Source organism: Caloenas nicobarica, chromosome 3 (genome assembly GCF_036013445.1).
Source record: "Caloenas nicobarica isolate bCalNic1 chromosome 3, bCalNic1.hap1, whole genome shotgun sequence".
NCBI lineage: Eukaryota > Metazoa > Chordata > Aves > Columbiformes > Columbidae > Caloenas > Caloenas nicobarica.
In genome coordinates, this window is record NC_088247.1 from 104,396,820 (window position 1) to 104,422,251 (window position 25,432).

The following is a 25,432-nucleotide window of genomic DNA, read 5'->3' on the forward strand; positions in this document are numbered from 1 at the left end:
AGTGTTTGTCATGCTCATTTGGAAAAGCTGAGCTCTAGTTCAGCTCCTTGCTCAGGGCCTTTAGTTGCTTCTGCTGACAACTGCATTTGAATACTTCGTTAGGACTAATTTCTAAACCAAAGTCTTTTCTGAGCAAGAGAGCAAGCCAGCGTGTGCTCAGACGCTTTCCTTTGCATGGCTGTGAAAAACAATTTGATCTGGCAAGAGTAAAAGCTTGAAGTTTGAGCTATAATTGGAGTTTTTGAAAAGAAAAAAGGAGATAAGAGACCAGTCAAAGCTGTCAGAGTCTCTTCCTCCTGTAGATATTTTTGTTCATAACTGTTTGTATAATCTCTTTGCCCATAAGAAGATGTTAATTAAATCACCACCAACTATTTAAAATAATTCAGGTTGTTTTTTTTTTTTTTTTTTTAACCCTTTCACACCTTTGGCAAAACTCTAACTGTATCCCTCTAGTTCGTACATTTAAAAACCAGCTGTATTTAAGCTGCTTGATTGCCTGTGTTTTTCCTCTGTCATAACCTGACTTCTGAAATCCAGTAAAAAGTATTTAAGGGAGGTGAAAGGTGAATACATCGGTCAATACATCGGTCAATTTGCAAAAGGCAGACGGAACTTTGCATCTAGCCAAGTTGGGTGCCAAGTGCACACAAAGCCTGTGGAGGGAGAGACTGTGGGTGAAGGCAAAGCCGGAGAGAGATGCTGGCTCAGCAGCCCAGCAGCACACCATCCTCTTTCCCAGCAGAGAGGGTGCCTGTCTTCCCAGTCTCCCAGCAATTCCTCTGCCACTTGGTGCTGCTGCCATTAATTCTGTGGTTAAAGTGATGTGATGGCTGAGGAGGAGGCAATGATGGGCACTGGTCCCTGACAAACCTGAATGACACCAAGATTTCCAGCCACCTGATGTCTCTGGGAGTTCAGAGCATCCCTTGACCAATTTGAGTGGTGTGATCTGAAGTCATGGGTTGTTTCGCTTCTGCTTTCCAGGATCCCACGCGAGTGGTCAGCCCTGTTATTGACATCATCAACTTGGACACTTTTGCCTATGTGGCGGCTTCCTCGGACCTCAGAGGAGGTAAGTCCAAGCTGTGGGCACATCCCATGGGTATCTGTCCCGTGGTGTGAACATGCACTGGCCTGGGGAGCTGGTGAGTCCGCACCACATTGCTGGCTCCCACTGTCTTGCAAAAAGCACATTAGCGCTGTTCAGTGCTCCCTGCTGGCTGTTTACAGACTATTTTAGAGACAGGTAAGTGTGGTGCGAGGAATGGTGTTTGCTGCAGTGAATAAGGCGGTCAAGCAAGAAAGAAGGGTCATGTTAAAGCCAACCTTGGCAGCTCTGAAAGCCGGGCTGCCAGTAAAAAGAGATGGGGGATGTCTAGGCAGCAAATGGAGGATGCAACTGTAGTGCTTATTAGTATATCTGCGCTATTTGTAGCACACAGTATCCATCAGAGCGTGTATCTGTGTGCATAAGGGGACGAAGTAAGATTTCATCAGCAGATTGAATTCTGACTTTTCCTGCCTTTGGAGTGCTTGACTTTGCAATTGTAATGCAATGAGTTGGTTTTTTGTTTGTGTGCAGTAGTAAAATACATTAGTTGTTGGACTCTTCCCTCAAGAGCTGCAACTCCATGGCTTGAATCATCTGAAAGTGGGGAATATACTCCATCAAACACGGCTTCTGCGGCCTGCATTGCCTCCTAATCCATACCCATTTCTAATTTCCCTATGGTCCTTCTCTACTTTGGTTTTAGGTTTTGACTGGAGTCTGCATTTCAAATGGGAGCAGCTCTCCCCAGAGCAGAAAGCCAAACGACTTGATCCCACCGAACCCATTAAGTAAGTCAAGAGGGGGAAGGAGGCACCTGAGAAACATGGGGAAGGACAGGCATCTCATCTGACTTCATGTGTGCCACTATGCACCACAGCAGTGTGATATTCCTTCCAGGACAGCTCTGAACTTATACCTGTAGCAAGCTCCTGGCTAGCTAGGGTTTGGCAGTACAGCCTCACTTCCCAACACTGAAGCCTGAGGGTGCTACAGAGGTAGAAAGGGTATATTTATGGTTGTTTATGTTTCGGTAGCGCTAAGGAGGCTGAATATGGGAAAAAGCCCAGTGCTCTAGACTCCTGCTTCTCTCAGCTCAGCTGTCACTTAAAAATAAGTCAGTGTCCTCAGCCCACTTGATAAAAGTGTGGTGTCTAGTCCAGCCTTTCCAGATCAGTGCTGCTCTTCTGGACCTCGCTGAAGGCTCCTCAGAAATTCAGGATGTGCAGGAGAGGGAGCAAAACTAAACGGGAGAGATGCCATCTGTCCTCATGCAGTAGGATGGAGGGTGTCCCTCCTTCTGCTGAAGATCTCTCCTGGCAGCAAGCCGAGTGCTGGTGTCTGCATCCCCAGCCATGAAGCACTGAGGCGTGCGGTGTGGAGGAGACCAAGTGTTGGGGGAAGCTCAGGGCCTGGGAAAGCTTGCTGCTTCTCCCTGGGATGCTGGTGTTAAGAGGAGCTCTCGCTGGCTTCCTGAGGGGCACGTTCCTGGTCATCCTGCCATGTAGGGCACTGTGCAGACTAGCCCAGGGCAGCAGTCACCCCAGCTCCTCCCCAGCCCACACTGTGGCATCCACACTGTCTGTGACTGAATGGAGATGGGAATTGTGCCAGCAAATGGCGAGTCTCCTCGAGCTGTCTTCTGGGTCTGCCTGCCCCTCCTCCATGGACCTTCTCTGTGCGGTTTTCTTAGCTAATCCAAAGAATGAAGAATAACCCTGTTTTGAAATAAAGATCACACAGCTAGTGATGGCTTTTAAAAAGCCATTCTGAATTGGCTCTGCTTTCCCCTCCCCAGTGGAACGGTGCTCTTAACAGGCTGGCTCCAGGCAAAAAGCCCGTCTGAGTGAATAACCCCCCGAGTGCTAAGTGCATTTTTGATGTTGAAGCCTACAATCAGGGCTGTGAACTTTGAGCTTGTAGGAGTTGTGCTGACGGGTGCATTAGCCAGTCATTAAGTGCCAGGTATTTTATGACTGACAGCAAAATACCAAGGCAGCTGAAAGACTGAGATGCTTTTTGATGTGTGTTGTCCTTGTTTGGTGAGAAGGAGATACATAGGTATTGTCCCGACGATGGAAGTGGAGGCAAAGGCAAGGGCTGCTCCTGTGCATCCAGGTGCTGCAACAGTGTTTGAGAGTGTGTCCTTCCTTCCCTTACCCATTCTGCAGGACTCCCATCATTGCTGGTGGGCTGTTCGTGATAGACAAAGCCTGGTTCAACCACCTGGGGAAGTATGACAGTGCCATGGACATCTGGGGCGGGGAGAACTTCGGTGAGTCACTCTTCTTCCTCCTGTGCCTTGCTGCGTTGGCTTCTTTTCCTGAGTCATGCCAGATGCATACAAGGTCATTTTGGACTTTGCTTTGAATGCTCTTCATGGTTTCCCTCACATTCATAGGTTGTGGTCTCAAGGACCATAATAAGGAATGGAAGGAATCCAGTACCCATGAATGATGGGAAGTGAACAATTGTGGGTACTTGGGACTCCTGGCCTTCCATGCTGCTTTGTTTGCTATAGGTATATACCCTAAACCACAGTTTTCAGCTTTGGTGTTACCAGTGGATGAAAGAACACCACAGACACCCTGCAATTCCTTCCTGATCTTATTTACTCATTAATAAATCAAAGACATGTCTTATTCTATTGCCTGATGATAGCATTTTGGAGCTATAGGCATCAGTGCCTCCTTGAATTTGCAGAGTCCCTGAAACAGTAGCTCCATCAGCACAGTGCAAGCAGGTCACAAAGTAACGTGGCTGCTTATCCGTTCCTGTATCTCCAGGTAGCTTAGCACTGCCAGGCTCTCCTTGGCACTATCATTTGAGGCTAGAAATGAGGAAGAAGTTTTTTACAATGAGGGTGGTGAAACACTGGCCCAGGTTGCCCAGAGAGGTGGTAGATGCCCCATCCCTGGAGACATTCCAGGCCAGGCTGGACGGGGCTCTGAGCAACCTGATCTGGTTGAAGATGTCCCTGCTCATTGCAGGGGGTTGGACTGGATGACCTTTGAAGGTCCCTTCCAACCCAAACTATTCTATGATTGTTATTTTTCCTACACAAAAAAAAGGTTAAGAACTGACCTAAATTCAGTCACATCTGTCCATTATCATGGGGCAAGAGAAATTAAGAAATGTGCCTGCAGACTTCAGAGGGCGCATGAAAGATGTAACAGCCTCTTTGTCCCGTGTCCCCCATGTCAAGCGAAGCTGGATCAGGCTGGGCTGTTTTCCCTTTGAAGCCAAAGCGATGTTGCAGATCAGAGCAGCAGACTGTATCTGTGAAAGCAGGAAGAGGCGCTTGATGTCAGGGAGACAGATCAGAACCTGGCTTTAACAGCTCGCACCTCTGGGGAGTATGGCTAGCAAGGAAGGAAGGATCTTGTGTCTTAACGCATACAGGGATGCTGTCAGTCATCCAAGGGAGCAGATGCTGCCGCCTTGTAGCAACCCATCCCCTGCTTGGCACTGTTGTTTCCTTCACACGCGTCTTTCCTCTAGCATATTTTATTTATTTATATCTTGTTATGCAGTAGGATCTCTCGCCTTCGTGCTTTCTCTCTGTGGGTGGGTATCTTGCCACTGGTCTGACCCAAAGCATCTGCTCGTCTGAGTGAGGTGATTCTGAGAAAAACTAGGAGGGAGCAGCAGCCCTTCCTCCCATCTTCCCTGCTGGATCAATGGCCCAAAGAAAGCATTCAAGAAGAGAACTAGACAGGAGGAGAGGGACTGCTGCTGTCTGTCTCTGCTTGTCACTTTTCTCTGACAGCAGCCAGCCTGAGCTGCTCCTGGGAGAGGAATAGTGACAAGGCAGCCAGCCCTCTGGGGAGGCTCCATCCTGGCAGCTTGTCCAATGCCCTACAACAGCAGGGCTCCTTATGTGTGGTTTATGGCCCGTGGAATCATAGAATAGTTTGGGTTGGAAGGGACCTTCAAAGGTCATCCAGTCCAACCCCCTGCAATGAGCAGGGACATCTTCACCCAGATCATGTTGCTCAGAGCCCCATCCAGCCTGGCCTGGAATGTCTCCAGGGATGGGGCATCTACCGCCTCTCTGGGCAACCTGGGCCAGTGTTTTACCACCCTCATTGTAAAACATTTCTTCCTCATGTCTAGCCTGAATCTCCCCTCCTTTAGTTTAAAACCATCACCCCTTGTCCTATCACAACAGGCTCTGCTAAAAAGTCTGTCCCCATCTTTCTTACAGGCCCCTTTTAAGTACTGAAAGGCCACAACAAGGTCTCCCTGGAGCCTTCTCTTCTCCAAGCTAAACAACCCCAACTCTCTCAGCCTGTCTCCACAGCAAAGCTGTTCCAGCCCTCTGATCATTTCTGTGGCTCCTCCGGCCCCTCTCCAACAGGTCCATGTCTTTACTGAGGGCTCCAGAGCTGGACACAGGACTCCAGGTGGGGTCTCACCAGAGCAGAGCAGAGGGGCAGAATCACCTCCCTCCACCTGCTGGCCACACTCCTTCTGATGCAGCCCAAGATGCCCTTTGGAGTGTAAGGTTTCCCTTACTGGTGCTGTGCCTTGGGAGTCTGGTCCCAACCAAATGTGTGCTGGCTGTGCTGTGGGATGTAACGCTGCCTTGGGGCACCGGCATGGCAAAGGGAACTGGTCAGGTTAACACTACAACAAAAAAGTGCAGGTCTGCATAGCAGCGGGGCAGGTCTCATCTTGCCCATTGTCCTGAGAGCAGAAATGTGCCCAGCTCAAAGCTGCGTCTCCTGCAGACACAGCAGTCGAGGGCAGCGTGCCCCACCACTCCTTTGCACACAGGCAAGGGCAGCTGCGACCCTGCTGGCCCCGGTCACTTCTGGGCAGGTGACAGAGGGCAGGAGCTGACTGACTGGCTACTCGTTTTGGGTACTTGCAGTGAACTGTGTTTTTTCTGGTAGCTGAGTCCTGAGGGCATGCAGGACTCTGGTCCTGGGGAGCGTCACTGCTGCCTTTTATGTTATTCACTGGGCAGCCAGAGGGGGCTGGAGGCTTCAGGCAAAACAAAAGCTAGCGTGTTTGAAGGAGGACATTGTGGATGTTTTACTTCTTAAATTCACTTAATCCCCTGTAGGTGAATTGATGAGTAATGGCAGAAGGACTTGCAGGCCAGCAAGAAGTGCTGAAGTTATTTTGCCAAGCTAAGGCCAAGTCCAGTGCACCCCAACACGTACTGCTTGCGTCTCTCCTGGGGGTCGCTCGGAGGGGCCACCCGCTCTGCAGACATTCCTCACAGGTCAGGTGAAATGCACGGCTGGTTCTTGCTCCTCTGAGCTGGCCCCATGCTGTGCCTTCACTGGTGCCTCAGTTTACCTCTTCTCAAGGCATTTATCTCTTGGCTGCCTGTCTGGAGGCCTTGTTTGTTAGGTGCCACAGATGGCTCCGTGGGTTACCCCTACCTGCCAAAACCTGTGCTTTAATTGCTTCTGGTGGGAGTGGAGCAGGGTCTGCAGGGTGCAATGAGTCTGAAGCACAGAGCTCAGACTCCTCACCATCTCCTGCCTCCCCAGCACTGTGTTCTCATTCCACTTCGAGATCACCTCACCCCACCTCTTCATTAGGCTTTAAATTAAGAGCAGGTGAGGACTGAACAGTCTTTCCCTTGCAGTGCTTCAGGGAGCTGCTCTTCTCTCAGACTGACCAGAGGGACCAGAGGAGGTGAAGGCACGATGCAGCAGCCACGTTGTGGTTCACAGCTGCTCGGCTGATTGTCCCCCTTGATCTGGTGCCTTTCTGACATACACAGCAGTGCTGGTGGTGTTGCCAGTGCTGGGACACTCAGGCAAATGAGAGCAACAGCCACGTGTGAGGGGAACTGAGCACAGCAGCTTGGAGCAGCCGCATCCTGCTGTAATCTCATTTCCCCACAGCTGTGAATTAAGGTTGCTCCCAATATAGCAGCAGGACAAGGCACAAGGGCATGTTTTATTGGCCTGTTAATACCCAGCGCCAGTGAAAGTGGTGAAGCTTCAGCTGCTGTTGCAGCTCTTGCCTGTAAACACAGCAGTGAGGGGAAGGGGAGGGGAATTCTGGAAAAAAAAAAAAATCCCCGCTGTGCTTTCCCATGACAGCCGTCGCTGGCCTCTGCTGCCAGGGGCAGCTGTTGGGGATGGGCTCAAGCCTTGAATTTTGGACCTGGGCATCAAGGCGTGAGTGCTTTGTGGCTGTGCCAGCCTCCCGTTTCCATCAGCTCAGAGCAGGCAGGCGTGCTGGGAGCGGGGGTGGGAGTGATGTGAAGGTGGCTCCCACCTCTACAGCAATGTGCACCTCGTGGCTGAGCCATGTGTGCAAAGAGTAGATGACTTTAGAGGTCCAGGCTCCAATCCTCCTGTGCTCCTTGAAGCTGTGAGTTGTTTTCGGAGGGATGGCAGCTTTGTGGGCTGGCAGCGGAGCACAAGGATTCTTGTCCATACTGCCCAAGTGGCCGTCCTGCCACAGGCACTTGTCCTGCCAACATCCAACCTGGGGACAAGTCATCCTTGTGCTGGCATATGTGAGGGGACTGCCAGATGCACGAGCTGGAAAAGGTGATGGGTGGACTCCTGTCTGACTTCTGTAGTTAAAAGTGGTGGGGAGTGAAAAAGGAGGTTTTAGTTTTGGAGGAAATACATGCTATATGTAGCTCTATACTGTCAACAGATGATCAAATAGGATGCAGAGAACTGTAGAAGCCTTTTCCTTTTAATTTCATTTCTTTTCCATGCTGGTTCTGTCTAAGCATGACTTTCTGACAATATAGCTGCATATTCATAGCTTCACAGGCGTTAGGACCAGATGGGCCCATTAGATCAGCCATTCTGCTCTCCTGTCCTACCTTGCCAGCTAGAATTTCATCCAGCTCCCTGCCAAGAGCCCTGTCACTTCTGGTGTCAATTGAGCCACAAGCTCATTTCCTCCAGAAGGGCCCTGTGGACCAGCCAGAGAGCAGCCTGGGTCAACTGGGAGATATTTACCATACTAACAACTTATCATGATTTTTTTGGGAAAATCCCTCCGATCAGTGACTTTTGCTTGTGTAAAGGTGTGTGCCTTGTTGGACCACAGTGTTGGCACTCGTATCCCGGAGTATGTGCTGGGCAGGGTAGGCTTCTGTCCATTTTGGGACGGGTGATGGATGCACAGCTCTCTGTTCACTTTGCAGAATCAGTGGTGAATTTACAAAGATAACGATGGTTGTAGTCATTAATAAACAGAATTCATGGCCTCTCCTGGTGAACCCAACAGCCCTTTGGAGGGACGTGATTCTGAAACAGGCAGCGCAGATGTAATTACGGGAGCACAAAACTGGCAAGATGATTCTGCAATGTAAGTGGGGCTGCATGAAAAGGGACCTACTTACCGTTTCGCTCTTGCCATTGTGATAGCACCTGCTGTGCTATAGGCAGGTTTCAAGTGCCCTGACTTCGAACAGATTGCAAGAAGCTTTGAAATGTGCTTTTAAAGGAGTTGTGCCTAAGAAAGCCTCTCTGGTAATTGATTTACCCCAGTTTAATGTGGCAGAGCATAAAGTGAGAGGTAACACCAGGATCCAGCCTGCTCTAGGACAGAAAGAGACAAAATGCTGAAGCTGCTTCTCTTGTAGAAATCTCTTTCCGTGTGTGGATGTGTGGAGGGAGCCTGGAAATCATCCCCTGCAGCCGTGTTGGACATGTCTTCCGGAAGAAACATCCGTATGTCTTTCCAGAGGGAAATGCCAATACATACATAAAGTAGGTGGTTTGTGCTTGCTTAGTTTTTGGGAGATGGAATTAGGTGCTGCCTTGCAGGGAGGGGAGAGCTGAGAAGATGGGGAGGAAAGTTTGTTTGGAAAACTTTGAAATATCCCTGGGCAGGAATCTCCTGAGCCAAAGAAAATTGAGCCAGTACGGCTCTCCCTTAGGATTTCTACAGTGTTGAGAATATGACAGAAATAGGGCACTTAGACAGTGCCTTTCGTCAGCATGGAAGTGAAAGGATGGTCCCAGCATCTTCATGAGCTCTAGCTACCATAGCAGCAAATGGTTTAGACCCTAAGGTCCTCAGAACAAATTTATAATGACCTGAAATCAGGCTATAGCAGCAATGTCTGTCAGTACCCAGCGACCTTAGCTGAGGGCTGAGTGTGGCTCAGCTGAACCAGAAAATTTGGTTCCCGATGCCTGTGCGAGAGGGGAGCTGAGCAGCATCCCGGAGCGGGCGGCTGCACCTCTGGGCTGGTGCTGCCTCTTGAGCAGAGGCAGTGATGGGCTGCACCTCGCTGGTGGGGACACCAGAGGAACTGCCAGGGTGTCCCAGCTGGAGGGGACCTGTCCTCTCATGCAAGAGCAGAGATTGAATCACGTACTGAAATGCCTGGCTGAAATGGGCCAAGAACCTGGAAAGGGCAGTCCAGAAGCGGGAATCAGCATGGGAAAGGTGATGGGAGCAGTTAGTGAAGGCGGGGAGGATTTCCTCCTCTTTTAGGTCATGAGGCTGAAGGTTGTCCATTAAGCAAATGACAAACACGGGGGCGCTTTACTTAATGCAGGGTTGTTTCTCAGCTAAACTGCATTTGTATGTGTTTACACACCAGGCATCCCTTTTAGCATGGATTCCCCAGTGTTATAAATGGCCGACAGTATTTGTAAAGACCCGGCCACCTGCAGCGGGGTTACCACTGACCTGGGCTCCCTGCAGCTTCCCCATACTTTGCATCTGACAGTGAACTGAGGGGGTGCAAATTACACCCCTCAGTTATACCGAATATGTGATTTCCAGACATGCAGCCTGTGGGGCAGGAAGGGGACTTGTCAGCTGGGCGATCCGAGGTGGCTTCATCACTTTGCTTCAAAAAGACAGCCGTGAGGGACGTGGGACATCAAGGAGGAGCGCACAAATCCGAAAGTCACAAGGAGGCCTCTTGCTTTTAGTAGTGAAATAAGACTTCTACAGAAGAGGCTGGCATGTGGCAAAATCTCCGCTGTTGGGCTTGCTGCAAACCTCAGTAAAAAGGCAGTGTCTGCGTTCCATCACCTGCAGGAGTAGCAAGGGGAGCTTGAACGGGTACGGTTCTTCTGGCTGCACCCCAGGCACAGGCACACAGGGACGGTGGAGAGGCCTGAATTAACACCTATGTGTGAGCCTTGGAATTTATCCTCGTTTTTCTTCTAAACTGACGTGAGATCAGGAAGCCAGACAGTAAAACTCTGCACCTTGGGGAAGGTTAGCTACAGATGTAGACACTGTGACTTAGGCATCTCTTGAGCCGGAGCACTAAGACTGTTGCAGTGCCCTTAGAGAGGAAAAAGGACCATGAATCAGCAAGGGACTGAAAAGTGGTCTGGAGAAGCATATCCGTAGGCATTAGGAGCTGGGATTTTATTAACTTTATGGTATCTATCAGCCTTAAGCCTAATGTTACAGTATACAGACTGAGAGGAGAAGCAGCTTCTGGCAACCTGATGCTATGTGGTACCTCTGTTTAAACAGAGATGTTATCAAAAAATATCTCTGCCTTTCTGCCAGATATTGATTTTTTTTCCCACACAGCCTCCACTTCGGTGCGAGAGGCAGCTAAAACTCCAATGTTGTGCTGGCTTCATGTACAGACTATCTCCTTTTCTGGCCTCATGGGACTTGGCTGGATCAGAGCCTGCCCCGTGGCCCCTGCAGCCTAGTGGTGTGGTAGCAATGATGGCACTGGCTGGATGTAGAGCAGGAGTTTGGAGGACTCCTCTGACCCGGGCAGGGACAGGGAGTCAGGCATGGAGCAACAAAACCATTTGTAAGGAGAGTTAGAGCCATCTGAAGTCAACAGAAGATTTCCTGAGGTTTATAAACCTTCTGCAGACACCTGGCTGATGTGGAAGACCAACATCTGTGCTACAGCACTGTGGCCAGGATGATTTCTCTTAAGCTTTGAATCCTGAGATTTCCCTCAGTTAAACCCAGGGGTGCAAAGCAGCAGAGTCCATATAGGATTGATGCAGAGGAAATACTTGCCTTCAGTCTTTGGTGAATTTTGCACCGCTTTTCAGAGCTTCATCCCAGACACTAAATAAAACCCCAGGCATGCCTCCCTGGAAGATGATGCTTAAGAGAAGCTTTGGTTCTGAGTCTAGTGGATGCAAAGCATCCGGCTGAGTTTGAAATTGTGAATTCTTCACCCAAGCTTTGGCCTGTTGTGTTTGGTCCCTGGAGTAATGGGGAGGATGAGTACCTTCTCTAGTAGTGAGGGGTGGGCTGGCTCAAAGGTGGTTTGGGTGAAGCCAAAGACCAAGTTGAGGGTGGGAGGAGAGCAGGATGGATTAGTCAATGCATTTTAGAAAATGTCACCTTGGAGGCATCCTTGGTTTCACCTGTCTTTTGTTGCCTCCTTCAGAAACACCAAGCGCACCGCAGAGGTGTGGATGGATGAATTCAAGCGGTACTACTACGCAGCTCGTCCTGCAGCCCAAGGGAGGCCGTATGGAAAGTAAGTGTCTTCTTCTGCTGCCTGCGCCCTGCCTGCTGCAGTGGGTGCTCACGGTGATGTTGTCCTGCTGCGGAAACCCGCCTGCGTTGTTTCTGTAGTAACGCTCAATTAAATGCTAATGGTAGGCAGATGCTATGAGCACGGCAGTGGAACATATAAACAGCTTGTTTATATGCTGTGCCAGTTTATCCCAGTGAGTGAACCGAATCGAGGCAGAGGAGAACCCCCTCTGCTGATGTCCTGCCCTTGGCGTTAGGTACAAGTACTTCTGGTCCCAGAGTGGAGTTTGGCAGGGAGAATCCAGAGGTCTTGCTGGCAGCTGAGGGGCAGGAAAATCATCAAAATTTGGGCCCGCTAAGGCTTTCTTGGAAAGGAGTGAGTGCTTTGTATGCAGGGAGTTTGCCATTCATTCTGTGAACAGTCAGAAACGCCTCCCTGTCAAGAGGACTCTAAGTATTTATGTTAATTTCTCATTTTTTTACACACTTCCTTTCCTTAGAAAGTTTCCTTTGGACCACAGGAAGTTCCAAATCCAAACCCAAATTCCTTGTGGCCTACTGCTCAATCTCCAGGATAAATAAATTAAAGTCCTGGTGACTATCCTGTTTCTATTAACGCTCTTCCCATCCGTCACCACTAAATGAAGTAACAGCTCTGTCCTGCTAAATATATGAGGGTGTAGAGAAGATAGACTATGCAAAGGGAAGGTACCGGAGGCTTCCTACTGCTCATAACAGCTCCACAGGTGGAGGCTGGCCCAGGGAAGAGCTGGAGTCTGGAAAATGTCACTTACAGCAGGATCCCTCAGCAGAAGTGTTGCCCTGGCTAATGAAAGAAAGAAGTATTTCACCATGTGATAACTTCTGCTGACATAAAGATGTGTTTGGGTGCTCTTGGAAATCAAGGCCTTCTGTAGTCCTGTAAACTAAGAGTAACTTATAATAGCATATATTAATTTCCTATTACGTTAATGTATTAAATTAATGCTTATTGCATAGAGTAGAAAGCATACATTTTTTTACTAATAATTTTTAAATGACTGTACTTTTTCATGAACCTTTTCATCCACCAAACTCCAGGCTCCTTGTTAAAATGTCAATATGTCATCATGACTCTTTACCAAGTGACACCTCCAAAGAGATAGAGATCAAAATGACCACCCAAGCTCATGTAGAAGAGAGCAGAAAATAGAGCTGCTGATGCTCTTGTGTTTGCTGTCTGTGCATATCTATTGGGTTTCTCTCAGCCTCCTTTCTTGGTGCATTTGGTCTCACCTTCATGATTTCCATTGTATCTCTGTGATGTTTTATTCCCACAGCGTCCAGAGCAGAGTGGAGCTGCGGAAGAGGTTGAAATGCCACAGCTTCAAGTGGTACCTGGAAAATGTTTATCCCGAACTTCGGTATGGATGTGCCATCCCCACCTATCTCTAACAGGCCAGCGGGATGTCCCATCCCTCCTGCCCCACAGAGCTTTCCTCTGCCCCGCCAGTCCCCACACCTCCCTCCTGCCCCAGAGACACAGCTACCCCATCCCTTGGGCTTCACAGAACGGTACAAGTGAATTCTGTGCTGGCTTTAAACACAGCTTGCTCATAGTGAGATGTGGTTCATTTGTGATCCTGCTTTCTCACAGCAACCTTATAGACTCTGTGGCTCTTTCCTGCAAGGCTGGTGAGGGGCAAAGCACCAGTTATTTCTCGTAGCTCTTGGGGATTCCTCAGGTGTCCTCCTGCCCACGCTGCAGGACAGGAGGTATAGGGAAACAGCCAATTTTCTTCATAAAAGTATTCCAACATGGAAAATCCACCACCGCCTCTGGTGGGCTGTTTCGGTGATGAATGACTCTTGCTTACAAAAAAAGCACCAAATTGCCACTCCTTTCACACTGTTCTGTGATACTCAAGACTCTGTTATGAAACCATCCACTCCAGGATTTTACAATCTGTATTCAGGTGGCTCTGCCTTACTCCTAGCCTAGGTGTTCCTGCTCTGGCAGGGGGATTGGACTAGATGATCTTTTGAGGTCCCTTCCAATCCCTAACATTCTCTGATTCTGTGTAATGCTTTGCTTAATAGGTACTTCCACAGCTGCTTTTGCACAGATGCCTTTTAGTCACCAAAATTACTCTGGAAAACATTATATCCAGTCCCTCAGTCACTATCGTGAGCCATGCTCAGAAAGGGTGCAAAAATTTTGGAGGTACCTCCAGGGGTTTGCTGATGCAATGGCTGAGTGCAGTGTGAAAATGATTTATAGCTGTTTTCTTGCTTTGGCATTGCATAGCAGCATTCACAGGGAATGCCAGGGCTCTGTGACAGTTTGTTATAAAGTTCCTCACGCCCGCAAGCTGAAGGCTGACCTTCAGCCTGCTCACAGTCTGTTCCTTGCTCCTCTGTTTGCCTTGTGCAGTTTCATTTATTTTTTCCTCTCACAAAGGCCAGCCATCCATCTCTGAGTGCTGCTTCTGCAGTGTCCCTGTCCATGTACTACTGCTCTCAGTGGTTCAGGGTTGTAATAGAATTTGCCACTCTCATTTTCTGAAGGTGAAATGGTGCAACTGCACCCTCCTTGCCCCTCCAAGGCTCCCTTTGAGTGCTCCCTGTGCCTGGGGGAGTAGGGATGTCATTTTCACGCTGTTCCCACAGGATTCCTGAGGAATCGCTTTATCAGACTGGGATGATCAGGCAAAGGCAAAGCTGCCTGGAGTCGCACAAGTCTGAAGACCAGGAGTTCCCTGTCCTGAGCTTAAATCCATGTATCAGCAGCAAAGGCACCACGGCAGCAACAGCACAGGTAGGATGTGTTGCCTATCCCTGTGATGCTGGCTGGAGAGAAGCAGCTGGCCGCTTCAAGGTGATTTCCTAAGTTTGCTAAAGCTCTGTTGGAGGATTACACGTTTTGCCAACCCCTTTCTTAAGGTAGGATGCAGTTTAATCCTGGTAAGCTCTCCTTACCTCGGTGGAGGGCCTGGGCAGCAGCAGGGACTGGTGGAGGAGCCGCAGTACGGGGTGGAATGCTTATCTCTGCGGTAGCCTGCACTGAACACTTGCTGCTGCTTAGGAACACCACGCGCCGTTCATCTGCAGGGGTCAGAGAAAGACAAAGAGAACTATAATTTCCTCTCATCTTTCAGCCTTATTTCTTTCAAAATGCACTGAATCGCAATGGTATTTATAACTTCCTAGTCTGCATTCTCGCAATATTAGATTGCCCATTAAACTAGTGAGAACTTAATTATGATGATCTTGTTTTTTTCGATCTCGTTTTTTTTCAATCTCACTGAGATGAGAAAAAGCCGTATGAATCAATGTTCTCAAAAGCATCTTCTAAGAAATGTTAGAGCCAAGAGCAGGCACATGTCCCTTGCAGTGGAGTCACTGGAGCAAGACCCTGAAGACACAGCTTCAAAACCTGCCTTTGCTTCAGGCTCCCTTTGTGATTTTGGGCATGTCAGTAAGTTCTCTCACTGTTCCCATCTATAAAACAGGGAGGATAACAATCACTCACTTCTTTGGGGTGCTGTGAAATAATTTAATAGGCAATGGTGTGCTTGCTTCCACTTGACTGTATGTCTTTAACCCTCATGGTTACACATTCAAACCAGGTAGCTGCACATACAAAAATCCTGGCCTGGAGATGCTGCTGAAAATGTCCCTAATTTGTATGTGCAAATGAAGCACGTCATTATGTGCATCTCTTTTGCATGCTGTTGCATGCCTGCCTTTAGTCAGGAAAATAATATCTGTTTCACAGTCTGGTAAAATCAACAATGGCTGCTTGAATGTTAGTCAGTTCAGAAAATATAGTGAATATAACTGCAAGTACTGCATAGTTACAGTTCTTACAGTTTAACTGGTTTCAAGGTTTTAGACTTCTTTTTCTTTCTTCTACTGCTGCATGGACTTTTTATACAAATAGCAAGAGCAGCGAGCTGATGAGAGGTCATCACGTTTTGCAGGGTCCACTCTGCTGAAGGAAAGAAGAATGCTCTAGTGACAATTGCAACTTTCAATGAGTTACATGTTTTTAAAAAAATCTGGGAAAATCAGAATGGAAAATGCTACTGCAAGCTGGCATTTCAAAATGAAGTGGCATTGGTCCTTCTGAAATATCAATTTGATGTGATATTTTGAAATGAGGAATGTCATGCCAACAAGTTGGATTGTTTCATTCCCATCAAACACATTTTGTTTTGACATTTCTGTGCAGTAAATTTTTGGAATTTTTCATGCCACTAACTTTTCATCTTCCCATTCTGATTCTGCAGCAGTTTGCAATAGGTCAACACTTCCCACTGGATGGCAACTCCATTTCTTGTGTGCATCCAGGAGTAACTCTGCAGGGGAACAGAAAAATGTACTACAAAAGGATTGCTGAATAGCTACACTCAGTACGCAGGCAGGAATAGAGAAAAATATTTTCCTTTTATCTTTCTCTGTCTTTCTAGGTTAGTTCTCTGTTACTTGTACCCATGGAGAATATTTCAAATGAAAACAGGATAATTACATTTTTATTGTGGATAGAAACTTATATTTTAATTACACAACTGTTATAAGGCCACCTGAACTTGTGCATGACATGAGTGTTACAGTCACCAGGCTGCATGGGGTAGATTATGCAGTAGTCCTGAATGCTACTTATTTTTGTATTTGATATACCAGAATGGAGCACTAATCTTCATTTTTAACATACTGAAGTCACATCTTGTTTACCTTAAGCTTCATTATTTGAAAAACAGGCTTAGCTAAATCAAAGCTGTGCTTTCCTGGTATTCAGTATATACTATGGAAATATCCTGACCATCCAGATCCTTTATTATCAGTGTTAGTAGCATTAATTTGGTTGCTCAATTTCCCTTCTGTAGCTTTCTCCCTGCCAGGCTCCCCAGGCCCTTTACCAACATCACATGCATGAAGTCTGGGTTTGGGTCTGGGAAGATCTCAGCTGTCATAGATCACCATGATTTGAGGAGAGAGGAACAGGAGCTGGCAGATGGCAATCAATTGCTCTTTATTTTAGTTTTTTTGTGTCTGTAGTGCAGGAGAAGGGTGTTGCGACCCCTCTGGCCACATCCACAGTTTGGGTAAATTGAGAAGAGTGACTGCAGTGAAATCAGGCAGGCTTTACACCCCTAGCAGATCTCACAAACCCTCCCTGGTGGTGTCTCGTGTTAATCCTGAAGTACTAAAAGGGTCACTGAGGCACACGAAGACCCCTCGTCATTATGTGGGAGAGCTCTATCTTCTCATCCCCAGGATCTACTTGGCCCTTCTCTCCCCAAGAGGTCTGGTAGCAGTTGAGGCAGGTGCTGTTCCCCAGGGTGGCTCTCAGAGGGACCTGCTCTTGAGATAGTGGCTGGCAGAGGTCTTTGTGCAGTGCTGCCCATCCCCAGGGTACAGCGGGCTCTACCCACGTTCCTGCCCACCGGAGCCTGGAGACTCTACGTCTTGTGGTGTCTCGTTTGCTAAATGAATTGATTGATGTAGTTTTTCACAAGAGAAATGCATCGGAGGGAAAATAAATGGTCATAATTTTGTCCTGGTCTATCTCATGAATGTGTGAGTAGTTTTTTTTATTGTCATTGGGGTTTTTGTTTGTTTGTTTGTCTGTTTTCCAAACTTAAGTGTCAGTTGATATTAGTCCATACAGCTTTGAAATAGACATCTGACTCTGGGATTTATTTAAATTATTAGCAGTTCCAGGAAACCTGACATACCTTAGATAAAAAAGCAGAAGACACTTTGTCATCGATACTCACACACATATAAGCAGTAGCCACAAGGTGAATTTAAAGTTAATCATCTCCCAGACAAGCAAGAAAACAGTGGGAAGGTTGCAGCAGACATTTCCTGGACCTGCACTCCAAAATATCTGGGCTCTGGAGCTGAGTGGCTGCCATTGCATTTGGGTGGCATCCTTGACTCTTATTGTGAAGGAAATGCAATGTGATAATCTGCCCGGTGTGGCATTGAAGCTTACCCCTGTTGGCTCAAGGACCGCTGTGGGCTGACCAGATCTGCGCTTTCTTTGGAGAACATTCAGCATCTACCCAAACTAACCTGACAGTGTCCCTCCTGAGACATCACAACCATAAAAATTCTCTTCTGACCTTCCTCCCCTGAAAAGTCTTCGTTCTTCTTCTCCATGGGCAGGTCCTGCCCCAGCTGTATGCCAGCTGGAGCTGTGGGAGCTGGGCAGAGCAGAGGGGCTGGTGGCAGCATTGCCACCTCTGCACTCAGGCTGCTGTGGGCACCTTTTGTACTTTGCTTTCCCTTTCCTGAGGTGTGTGCAAGAGCTAGTTGCACCCCAGGGCCTTTTGGCAAGTGAAGCACCTTGGTACCTTTAGATGACCCATGGAGTCACATGCCTTGGGAGATCCTTCCCTGTGATTTTCAAAAGATAATAATTGAGAGCTGAGGTTGTTCCCGCCTTCCTTAGAAACATTTTTCTCTAGCTGCTACCCCAGCTTCAGGGTATGGCTGACCTCTTGCTCAGCAGCAGAGAATGTACAGCTCTGTCAAACCATGGGCTCCCATGGGGCTGCTCCTTGCTAGGCTGGGGGGTGCCTTTCTCCTTCTGCTAGCCAGGCTACACCAAGCTGAAGATGACATTTTAAAATAATTTCCTCAGTTCACAATGTTGCTGACTGGCAGTGACAGATGCCTGCTCAAATGATGCTAAAGCCTTGAAAAATAGTCACAAGCCTCAGATGGGGGCTAGTATTATCCGAGGCTTCAGAGGAAGGGGATTGCTCATTGTGGTGTGCAGCTGGTAGCTCTGCTCACCTTGTCCACCCTCTTCCTCCTTGCTCTATCACTACTTCATCACGAGCTGCTTTGCCTTTGAAAAGGCAGGAAATCCTGGTCTCAATTTCACCTCATGTGTCTGTTTTTCCTCAGTGTCAGAGGTCAGCTCTCAACCCCACTGGCGTCACTTCAGGCTGGTCTGCAGCCCTGAAGCCATGGTAGCTCCTCAAAGGTCTCCTTTCTTAGCAGTACCCCGGGCTGCCCTGTTCACCACAGCCACTGGGGTTTGAAGCTCTGCTGTTGTTCCTGCAGTGCCGGCTGCGTGAGTGCTTAGTGTGCCAGGGTTTAGAAGATAGAGGAGTTTCTCATGGGGAAAAAAAGCGGAAATTGTCATTCCAACTGATACAAATCGGGAAAGAGGCGCGGTAAGATAAAAAATTGCGTGGCCATTTGCCTGTATTTTAACTCGAAGATTTTTGTGGATTCTTTGGTGTTCAAGTGACTTTCCCCCCAACCTCCAAATTTCTTCATTTTCTGCATCGTTTTCTCTGGCTTTCATCTAGGGCTGAAAAGAGGCAAGACGTGATTAGAACTGGACAAAGCATTTTCAACAGAACTGGCTTCCATAAAAAGCCATTCTGCCAAAATAGAAGAGCCATGTCAAAATCTGTCAGTTTAGATAAAAACAGCAGCAGGACAGCCTGGGGGCAAGAGGGGAGGATCCAATGTCAGCTGTCGAACTGAGGCATGTATCCAGCTCTGTAGGCCTCACTTCTTATGACGAACAACAGCTTAGCAGACATGGTTACCACCACCTTCTCTGTCCCACGGTGCTTTGCTGAGACGGCGGTACTGCCTTGAGAAGATGTGAATATCTGGAAGGCTTGAACAGAGCCTGGCCTGGAAAAGAAGCATGGAGAACCTCTGGGAGGAGCAGTCCTCTGTGAGGTGCCTCAGTGATGCAAGGAGGATAAGAGGTCACAAAGTCCCACTCTCTGAGTTAGCTGGGGGATTCAACATATACGTATTCAACATAACAAAAGGTTCTTCACCCAGAGGGTGCTGGAGCACTGGAACAGGCTCCCCAGGGAGGTGTCACGGCCCCAAGCCTGACAGTGTTCAAGAAGAGACTGGACAACACCCTCAGACACATTGTGTGAATTTTGAGGTTGTCCAACGAAGGGACAGGAGTTGGACTCGGTGATCCTTGTGGGTCCCTTCCAACTCAGGACATTCTATGATTCTGTGATACATATGAGTTACAGGATTAACTTGCTGCTGCTGAGGAGCCTCATGGGTGCTGCTCAGGCCTTGTCCCAAGCTAAAATGACAAACAATTGATTAAAAAATGTAAAGCAAGTTTCCAAAGCAGCTTGCAGCAGTGTGGGTGCCAAGAACAGGTGTTGGAGCTTGCTCCATAGGGCTTGGTTCTTCACAAATGCAGGACTAATTTGACACATGATTTCCCAGGCTGGTGCTTTACGCAGCCAGTGACAGTGTGCATGGTTGGGATGTGTGGAACGTGTTCACTTTAGGATCGGGTAAACTCTGCTCCGTCTGACAAAGAAGCAGCAGTTCCTAGAAGGCCCTTTGGGTGCAGGCTGCGACTTTGAGAACGAACGCTTGTTATATGCTGAAATCCTGGGCAGCTCTGGCTGAGAAGCTGGTGGGCAGGCTGTTCAGAAAGCCAGGTTTGATTTCCATTAGCTGTGGGGGGACTAGTAGACGTAAGAAGCACAAGGTGTGAGGATCACAGTGTGAAGTCCTTGTGGATCTGGGTCTGCTATGCAAAAGCATGCTTTCCCTTCCAGTTGGCTAAGAACCTGAATGAAGTGGGATTTATATTCCCAGGAATTAAATGCCTGTAGCTGCCTGTTTTGAAGTCAGAGAGAGGAGTTAGAGCTGCTGACAGTGACAAATACCGAAGTGGGGGAAGCATTCCCTGCTCTAACTCATGCTAATGCAACTCAAAGCCTCCACCATTTAAGGGCAGAGGGAGCTGCAGGGGTTCCAGCTCTGAGGTCAGGGCAGCCATTCTTCACTTCCCCCTCCAGCACCCAGAAAGGGTTGCAGACTCTGAGGAGCACCTTTTACCCTTCAGTTTTCCAGACCCAGCCTAAATTGCCATATGTTTGAGTGCCACCTTCCCTTCATTGCCAACACCCCTGCTCACTTCACTCCTCCCGGAGCTCTGACTCCACCATATCTGAACTCTGAGCTGTTTTTCTTTCTCTCTGCACCTTTTCTTGCACATCAGCTTTCCTAGTTCTCGTAGCCTATACCCTGTCAAGGCATTTGCCTAGAATCTTAGAATAGTTTGGGTTGGAAGGGACCTTCAAACCTCATCTAGTCCAACCCCCTGCAATGAGCAGGGACATCTTCAACTAGATCAGGTTGCTCAGAGCCCCGTCCAGCCTGGCCTTGGACGTCTCCAGAGATGAGGCATCTACCACCTCTCTGGGCAACCTAGGTCAGTGTTTTACCACCCTCATTGTAAAACATTTCTTCCACATATCTAGCCTTGGCTCTTGGGCCTTATTGCAGAAACCCTCTTGCTCCCTGACCTTGGTCTCTTCAGCAGGGTTATTGCCCTCTGCTAGTGAAGCCAGCCTGCTGTTTGTCCTGAAGTCCTGCTCACTTGCCCTGCCTCAGCTCAGCAACCTGCTTTCCATTTGCTCCCATTGCTGCTTACCTGACTGCTGTCTCAGGGCCGTTTACACAGCAGGAGTCGATCCTGCTTTGTACCCTGTCTAGATGCCCTCAGAAACCCCTTCCAGCCCTGCTCTTTCTGATTTTAAAGTTAATGCCTGCACAAAGTTATAAGCAAAAAAAGTTGTTCTAGAAGTCACTCTCCAGGGCTTGTGTTTTCTTGTAAGCCAAAGCAGCTCTTGTCTGCTTGTGTACACACACAAATAGCAGGGAGATATCCCTTGCCTGGGCAGTCTCAGATCCTCAGGAGGTGCTCTTGGGTAATATGGGCACAGGTGAACGATAGAAAATGTTCAACTGGAATAAACATTGGAGTAAACTTAATTCAAATACTGCTGGGATAAGCAGTGTATCTGGACATGCATGATGCTTTGTCCAGCACATTTGGAAATGCTGGTCAAATTATCAGCTACTTCTCTTTTTCTCCAAGAAAAAACATCCAGGGGTGGAAAAGAGAATAATCCCAGAGAGCCCTTGTTGTATGGTAAGCTTTACACAGGACAAAAAGTCTCTGCTCTCCCAAAGATTATTTCTTGGGCTGAGGAGCTGATAAAGAGCAGGTGAACATGAAAAGCGGCATGAGAAAAAAATTCCAAGACAGCCCAATGCGACAGGAATAACAGTGGTCATAGCAAACCAGTACAGCAAATGTTTGGAGTTTTGAAATGGAGAAATAAACTTAACAGCAGAATCAATTATACTGTTAAGCGGCATTCTTTTACTGACAGCGCTGGGGAGCTCTGGCGATCATCCTCCATAGGTGCTCCAAAGACTGGATGCACTTGCGTTGCTTATATTCACATAATTGTTACATATGCATTACAATTTTTGAAAATTTTGACACACAATACATCTATACTAAGAAATAATTGATGATGTTACTTATAATTATTTAGTTTCTTACTTACAATACATCTATTAATTATTAGTTAAATATATAAAATAAGCACTCTGCTTCTCAACAATGTATTACTCAATCTGCTATCTCCCTCTTGTCATGCAGAAGAATCTAAAACTTGAAAAATATCCCCTCATTTTGCAGGTGGTCAGAAAGCATTTATCATGTTAATTGGTTACTGATGGGTAGGTCTTTTTTAACTTAATCATAGTGTACATTAATTTATTAGCTTCTCTTCGGTTTGGTCCCACTCCTTTGATATAAAGGGAAGCCTTATCCCTGATTTTCTTCATATTTGGGAACAGAATCCTATGAATAGCAAACATCTGCGATATATCACCTTCTCTCTCCCACTGCCAGCTGCAAAGCATTTCTGCTGCTTTTCCTCACAAAAAGAGGATTGCACATTGTATGTAGTATTTCTGCCTCTCTTTTGCTGTTTTTCCATGACCCTGTCTCCCAACCACGGCCCAGTTCTGGGTATGAAATCCTTTGCATCATGAACCATTTTTCTTCCAGCAGCTTTTGTAAACATTTTCTTTGGTACTTGCAGCCCCCCAATGAGAGCTGTGGTTTGGGGGAGGATTGAAACATCCCAGTGACCTGTCCTGGTAACTCTTGAAGTCAATGAGGTTTGTGCTTGCTTTAGAGGGGACAGGTTCCAAGCCAAAGTATTTGCTTTCCAGGTAGAAGAATACCAAGGATCAACCCTCATCACACCTCCATTCTTTTTCTTCCTCTTTGCAGGAATGGACATACACGTACAACCACCAAGTCCGCCAGCAGCAGCTGTGCTTGTCTGTGTACACCCTTTTCCCCGGTTCCCAGGTGCTGCTGTCACCTTGCAAAGAAGGTGACAACAAACAGGTGAGCCCTTTCATTGATCCCCCACTTTGTGTGAATTTCTCTTTCTTTCAGCATTAGTATTACTGCACATCAAATGGGCCGTATGCTCTGACTTCATCTGGGAATCACAGTCTATATGGGAGTACAGCCTCTGGCCTGTTCAGCCCTTTGCCTCCTAAATGAGTGTGTTGATAAGGATGTCTATTAGTGCGGGTGGTGATCTGGATACTTATCTGCAGAAGTCAAACCAAAGCTGGCAATTTAGTTCACACAGGCTGCCAGTCAGCCAGCAGATGCTAAAATTTCTCTGCAGTTAATCATCGAGCTGGCATTTGAACCAGTGACCTGGGGAAAAAGCTGTTAGTAATATATTATATTTCTGAAGCAAGGCAGAGACTGAGCTTAAGTGAATGTCCTTCTGATGGGAGAAATGCTAAGCCTGTTCTCTGCTGGGTGTGGGCTGGGGGACCCTCTACTTCCCAACATCAGGCCACAAAGGCTGTCCTCTTGATGCTGAAACAGTATAGTAAAAGCAAAATGAGTAGGAAGGTTGTTCACCCCTGTTTTTCCTCTCATGTGTGTCTCTCCTCAGCGATGGGGTAAAGTTGGGTCACACATTGAACATATAGCTTCACGCTTTTGTTTGGACACTGAGACGATTGGGGACACGCATGAGAGCACCAAAGAGCTTGTCATCAACCCTTGCGAGAGCACAGCCATGAGTCAGCGCTGGGACATGGTGATGTCTTGACCTGCTGGAGGACTTACACCATGGGGATCAACACTGAGACGTTCCTACATGTAGCCAAGATGAACCAGATGGAGCTCAAATGCAAAGCCATTGGGGGTCCTTGTGTATTGTGGGACAGGAGAAGAATCAAAAAGATAAAAATAAGGACATGGCGCTCTGGGTTGAACAACGGATGTTGTCTGCAAGGTGCGCGACTGGCATTGGCCTGTTGGCAGTCATGCATTCAAAGAGAAGGGATGGCAAAAAACCAAACTTCAAATGTTTTAGAGGGATACCGGGGCTCCTGTGATGAGCCCTACAGAAGTTTGGTGTGCACAATGTTTATTAATCTCTCTCGAAACACAGGTAGAAGAGCCCTGGAGACCAAAAGGAAACTTGGATTCAGCAAAACAAGCATCTCAGTAACTTTTGGGGGGTGAGGCTGGTGCACAAGGAGGGATGTGAAACATTGCCTGGGATTGTGTGGAAAACACTGAATTATCTTTGCACTTTTCATTGCTGTGGATGAGTTTGTCTTCTGCAGACAGCATGGGTGGAGCTGTGTTGCACGTTCGAATTTGTATCTGATCCACCTACATGTGTAAACAGAGGCAGGGCAGTCACTTATGGCTATGGCCAGGATCAAGCCAGCAAGTAATGGGGGAGTCCTGCTCAGCGCTAACTGCACATGGGGGTTGTTGAATCTCCAAAGCCCAAGCAAACAGAGGATTTGGTGTGTGAGTTTAAAGGATATGAACTGCTGTGAAGCGGGGAGGAAAGGCAGTAACATGATTATTTCTTCTCTCTGAAGGCCATGGGTGAGCCTTGGTTACTGAAAACTCCCCTATAATCTATGTCTCTCTCACTGCTTCAGATCTGGAATAAGTCAAATTTTCTCTTCCATAAAAGTAATATTTTTCTAATTGAAGGTGTCATATTTGTGTTTCCCAATTCTTCAACTATAGAAGAGGGGACTCCCACGAAGTGCTACTACTGAAGGAACAGAGGAGGTACTTAACTAGACACAGCTCTGAGAAAGGAAAAGGGATATTACTTGGTTTTGCTTCCCGGGTATCTTGTAGCCGAAGATGTGAAATACTGAAGAAAAGGTTTGAGATTCTCCCAGTCACACCTGTGAGCAAGGAACCCTAGGTCACAAAGTACCTCTCTCCCAAAGTCTTTTAGCACAGGCAGACTTGGCAGAAGTTATTTCTTCAGGTTTTGGAGATAAGTCATTCACCAGACGTCATGTCAGGAGCTATTGCTATGTGAGAGTGAGGTTGCTGACGAAGGAGAATAGGACAGAAGGCCTTAAAACGGGTCCTAGGAATAGAAGTTTGAAAGGTCCTTTCCAGCCTGTCCTTCAGAGCCGATCCCACCACAACAGGCAGCAGGCAGTGAATCACCAAGAGCTCTGCACACAGCTCTTGTGTAGTAACAACTCTTGAAGAGAGCTTTTGCAGGACCATCAATATGACTTGAAAAAAATACAGTTTATGTCTCTAAAAATGCTAGAGTTTAATGAAAATCCTATCCTTTGTTCCCTGTCCTGCAAGCTATAAGTAAAATACCACAAGTTTTGAGCCTTCAAGTGCTCTCAGCATCCCTTCTTGAATAAATTGCTAGCTTTCAGGATTTTACTGCCTCAGTTTCTCCTCCCCCAGTGCTGGGAGAAAGCCGTATGTGTAAATCTCCCTGGCATTAGAGGCAGAACCAGAATAACTCTTTATTTACAAAAGGTTGCAGAGTATAAATGCTTTCTGTGTGCTGCAGTAATTACTAACCTAATCAATCTCCCTTGGTGCAAACCTCAAGGGCTTCTGTCATGAAAGGGCTGGAGTAAGCTCTCATTTTGTGGTGGGAGATGCCATTGTTTCCATGTCACCACTTTGCACGGGGAAACAAAGAAGCACTTAAAATGGAATGGACCCGTTTCACAAAGAAGGGTAGTGACCTTGGGCTCCTTCTATTTAATTGAACCAGGAAATATCACACCTACTTTTCACACTGGAGATGACAG

General features: G+C 47.5%; 1 protein-coding gene across 1 annotated transcript in view; it reads left to right on the forward strand.

Moving 5' to 3' along the window:
- Window positions 1-23,433, forward strand: part of GALNT14 (polypeptide N-acetylgalactosaminyltransferase 14) — a 104,252-nt gene extending 80,819 nt beyond the window's left edge. Inside the window, exons 7-15 of the mRNA XM_065631868.1 lie at window positions 988-1,075; window positions 1,758-1,842; window positions 3,223-3,326; window positions 8,631-8,757; window positions 11,388-11,480; window positions 12,799-12,882; window positions 14,129-14,276; window positions 22,584-22,703; window positions 23,275-23,433. Coding sequence (XP_065487940.1) covers window positions 988-1,075; window positions 1,758-1,842; window positions 3,223-3,326; window positions 8,631-8,757; window positions 11,388-11,480; window positions 12,799-12,882; window positions 14,129-14,276; window positions 22,584-22,703; window positions 23,275-23,433 — 1,008 coding nt within the window. The remainder of the gene's footprint in view (window positions 1-987; window positions 1,076-1,757; window positions 1,843-3,222; window positions 3,327-8,630; window positions 8,758-11,387; window positions 11,481-12,798; window positions 12,883-14,128; window positions 14,277-22,583; window positions 22,704-23,274) is intronic.
- The last annotated feature ends 1,999 nt before the right edge of the window (window positions 23,434-25,432 follow it).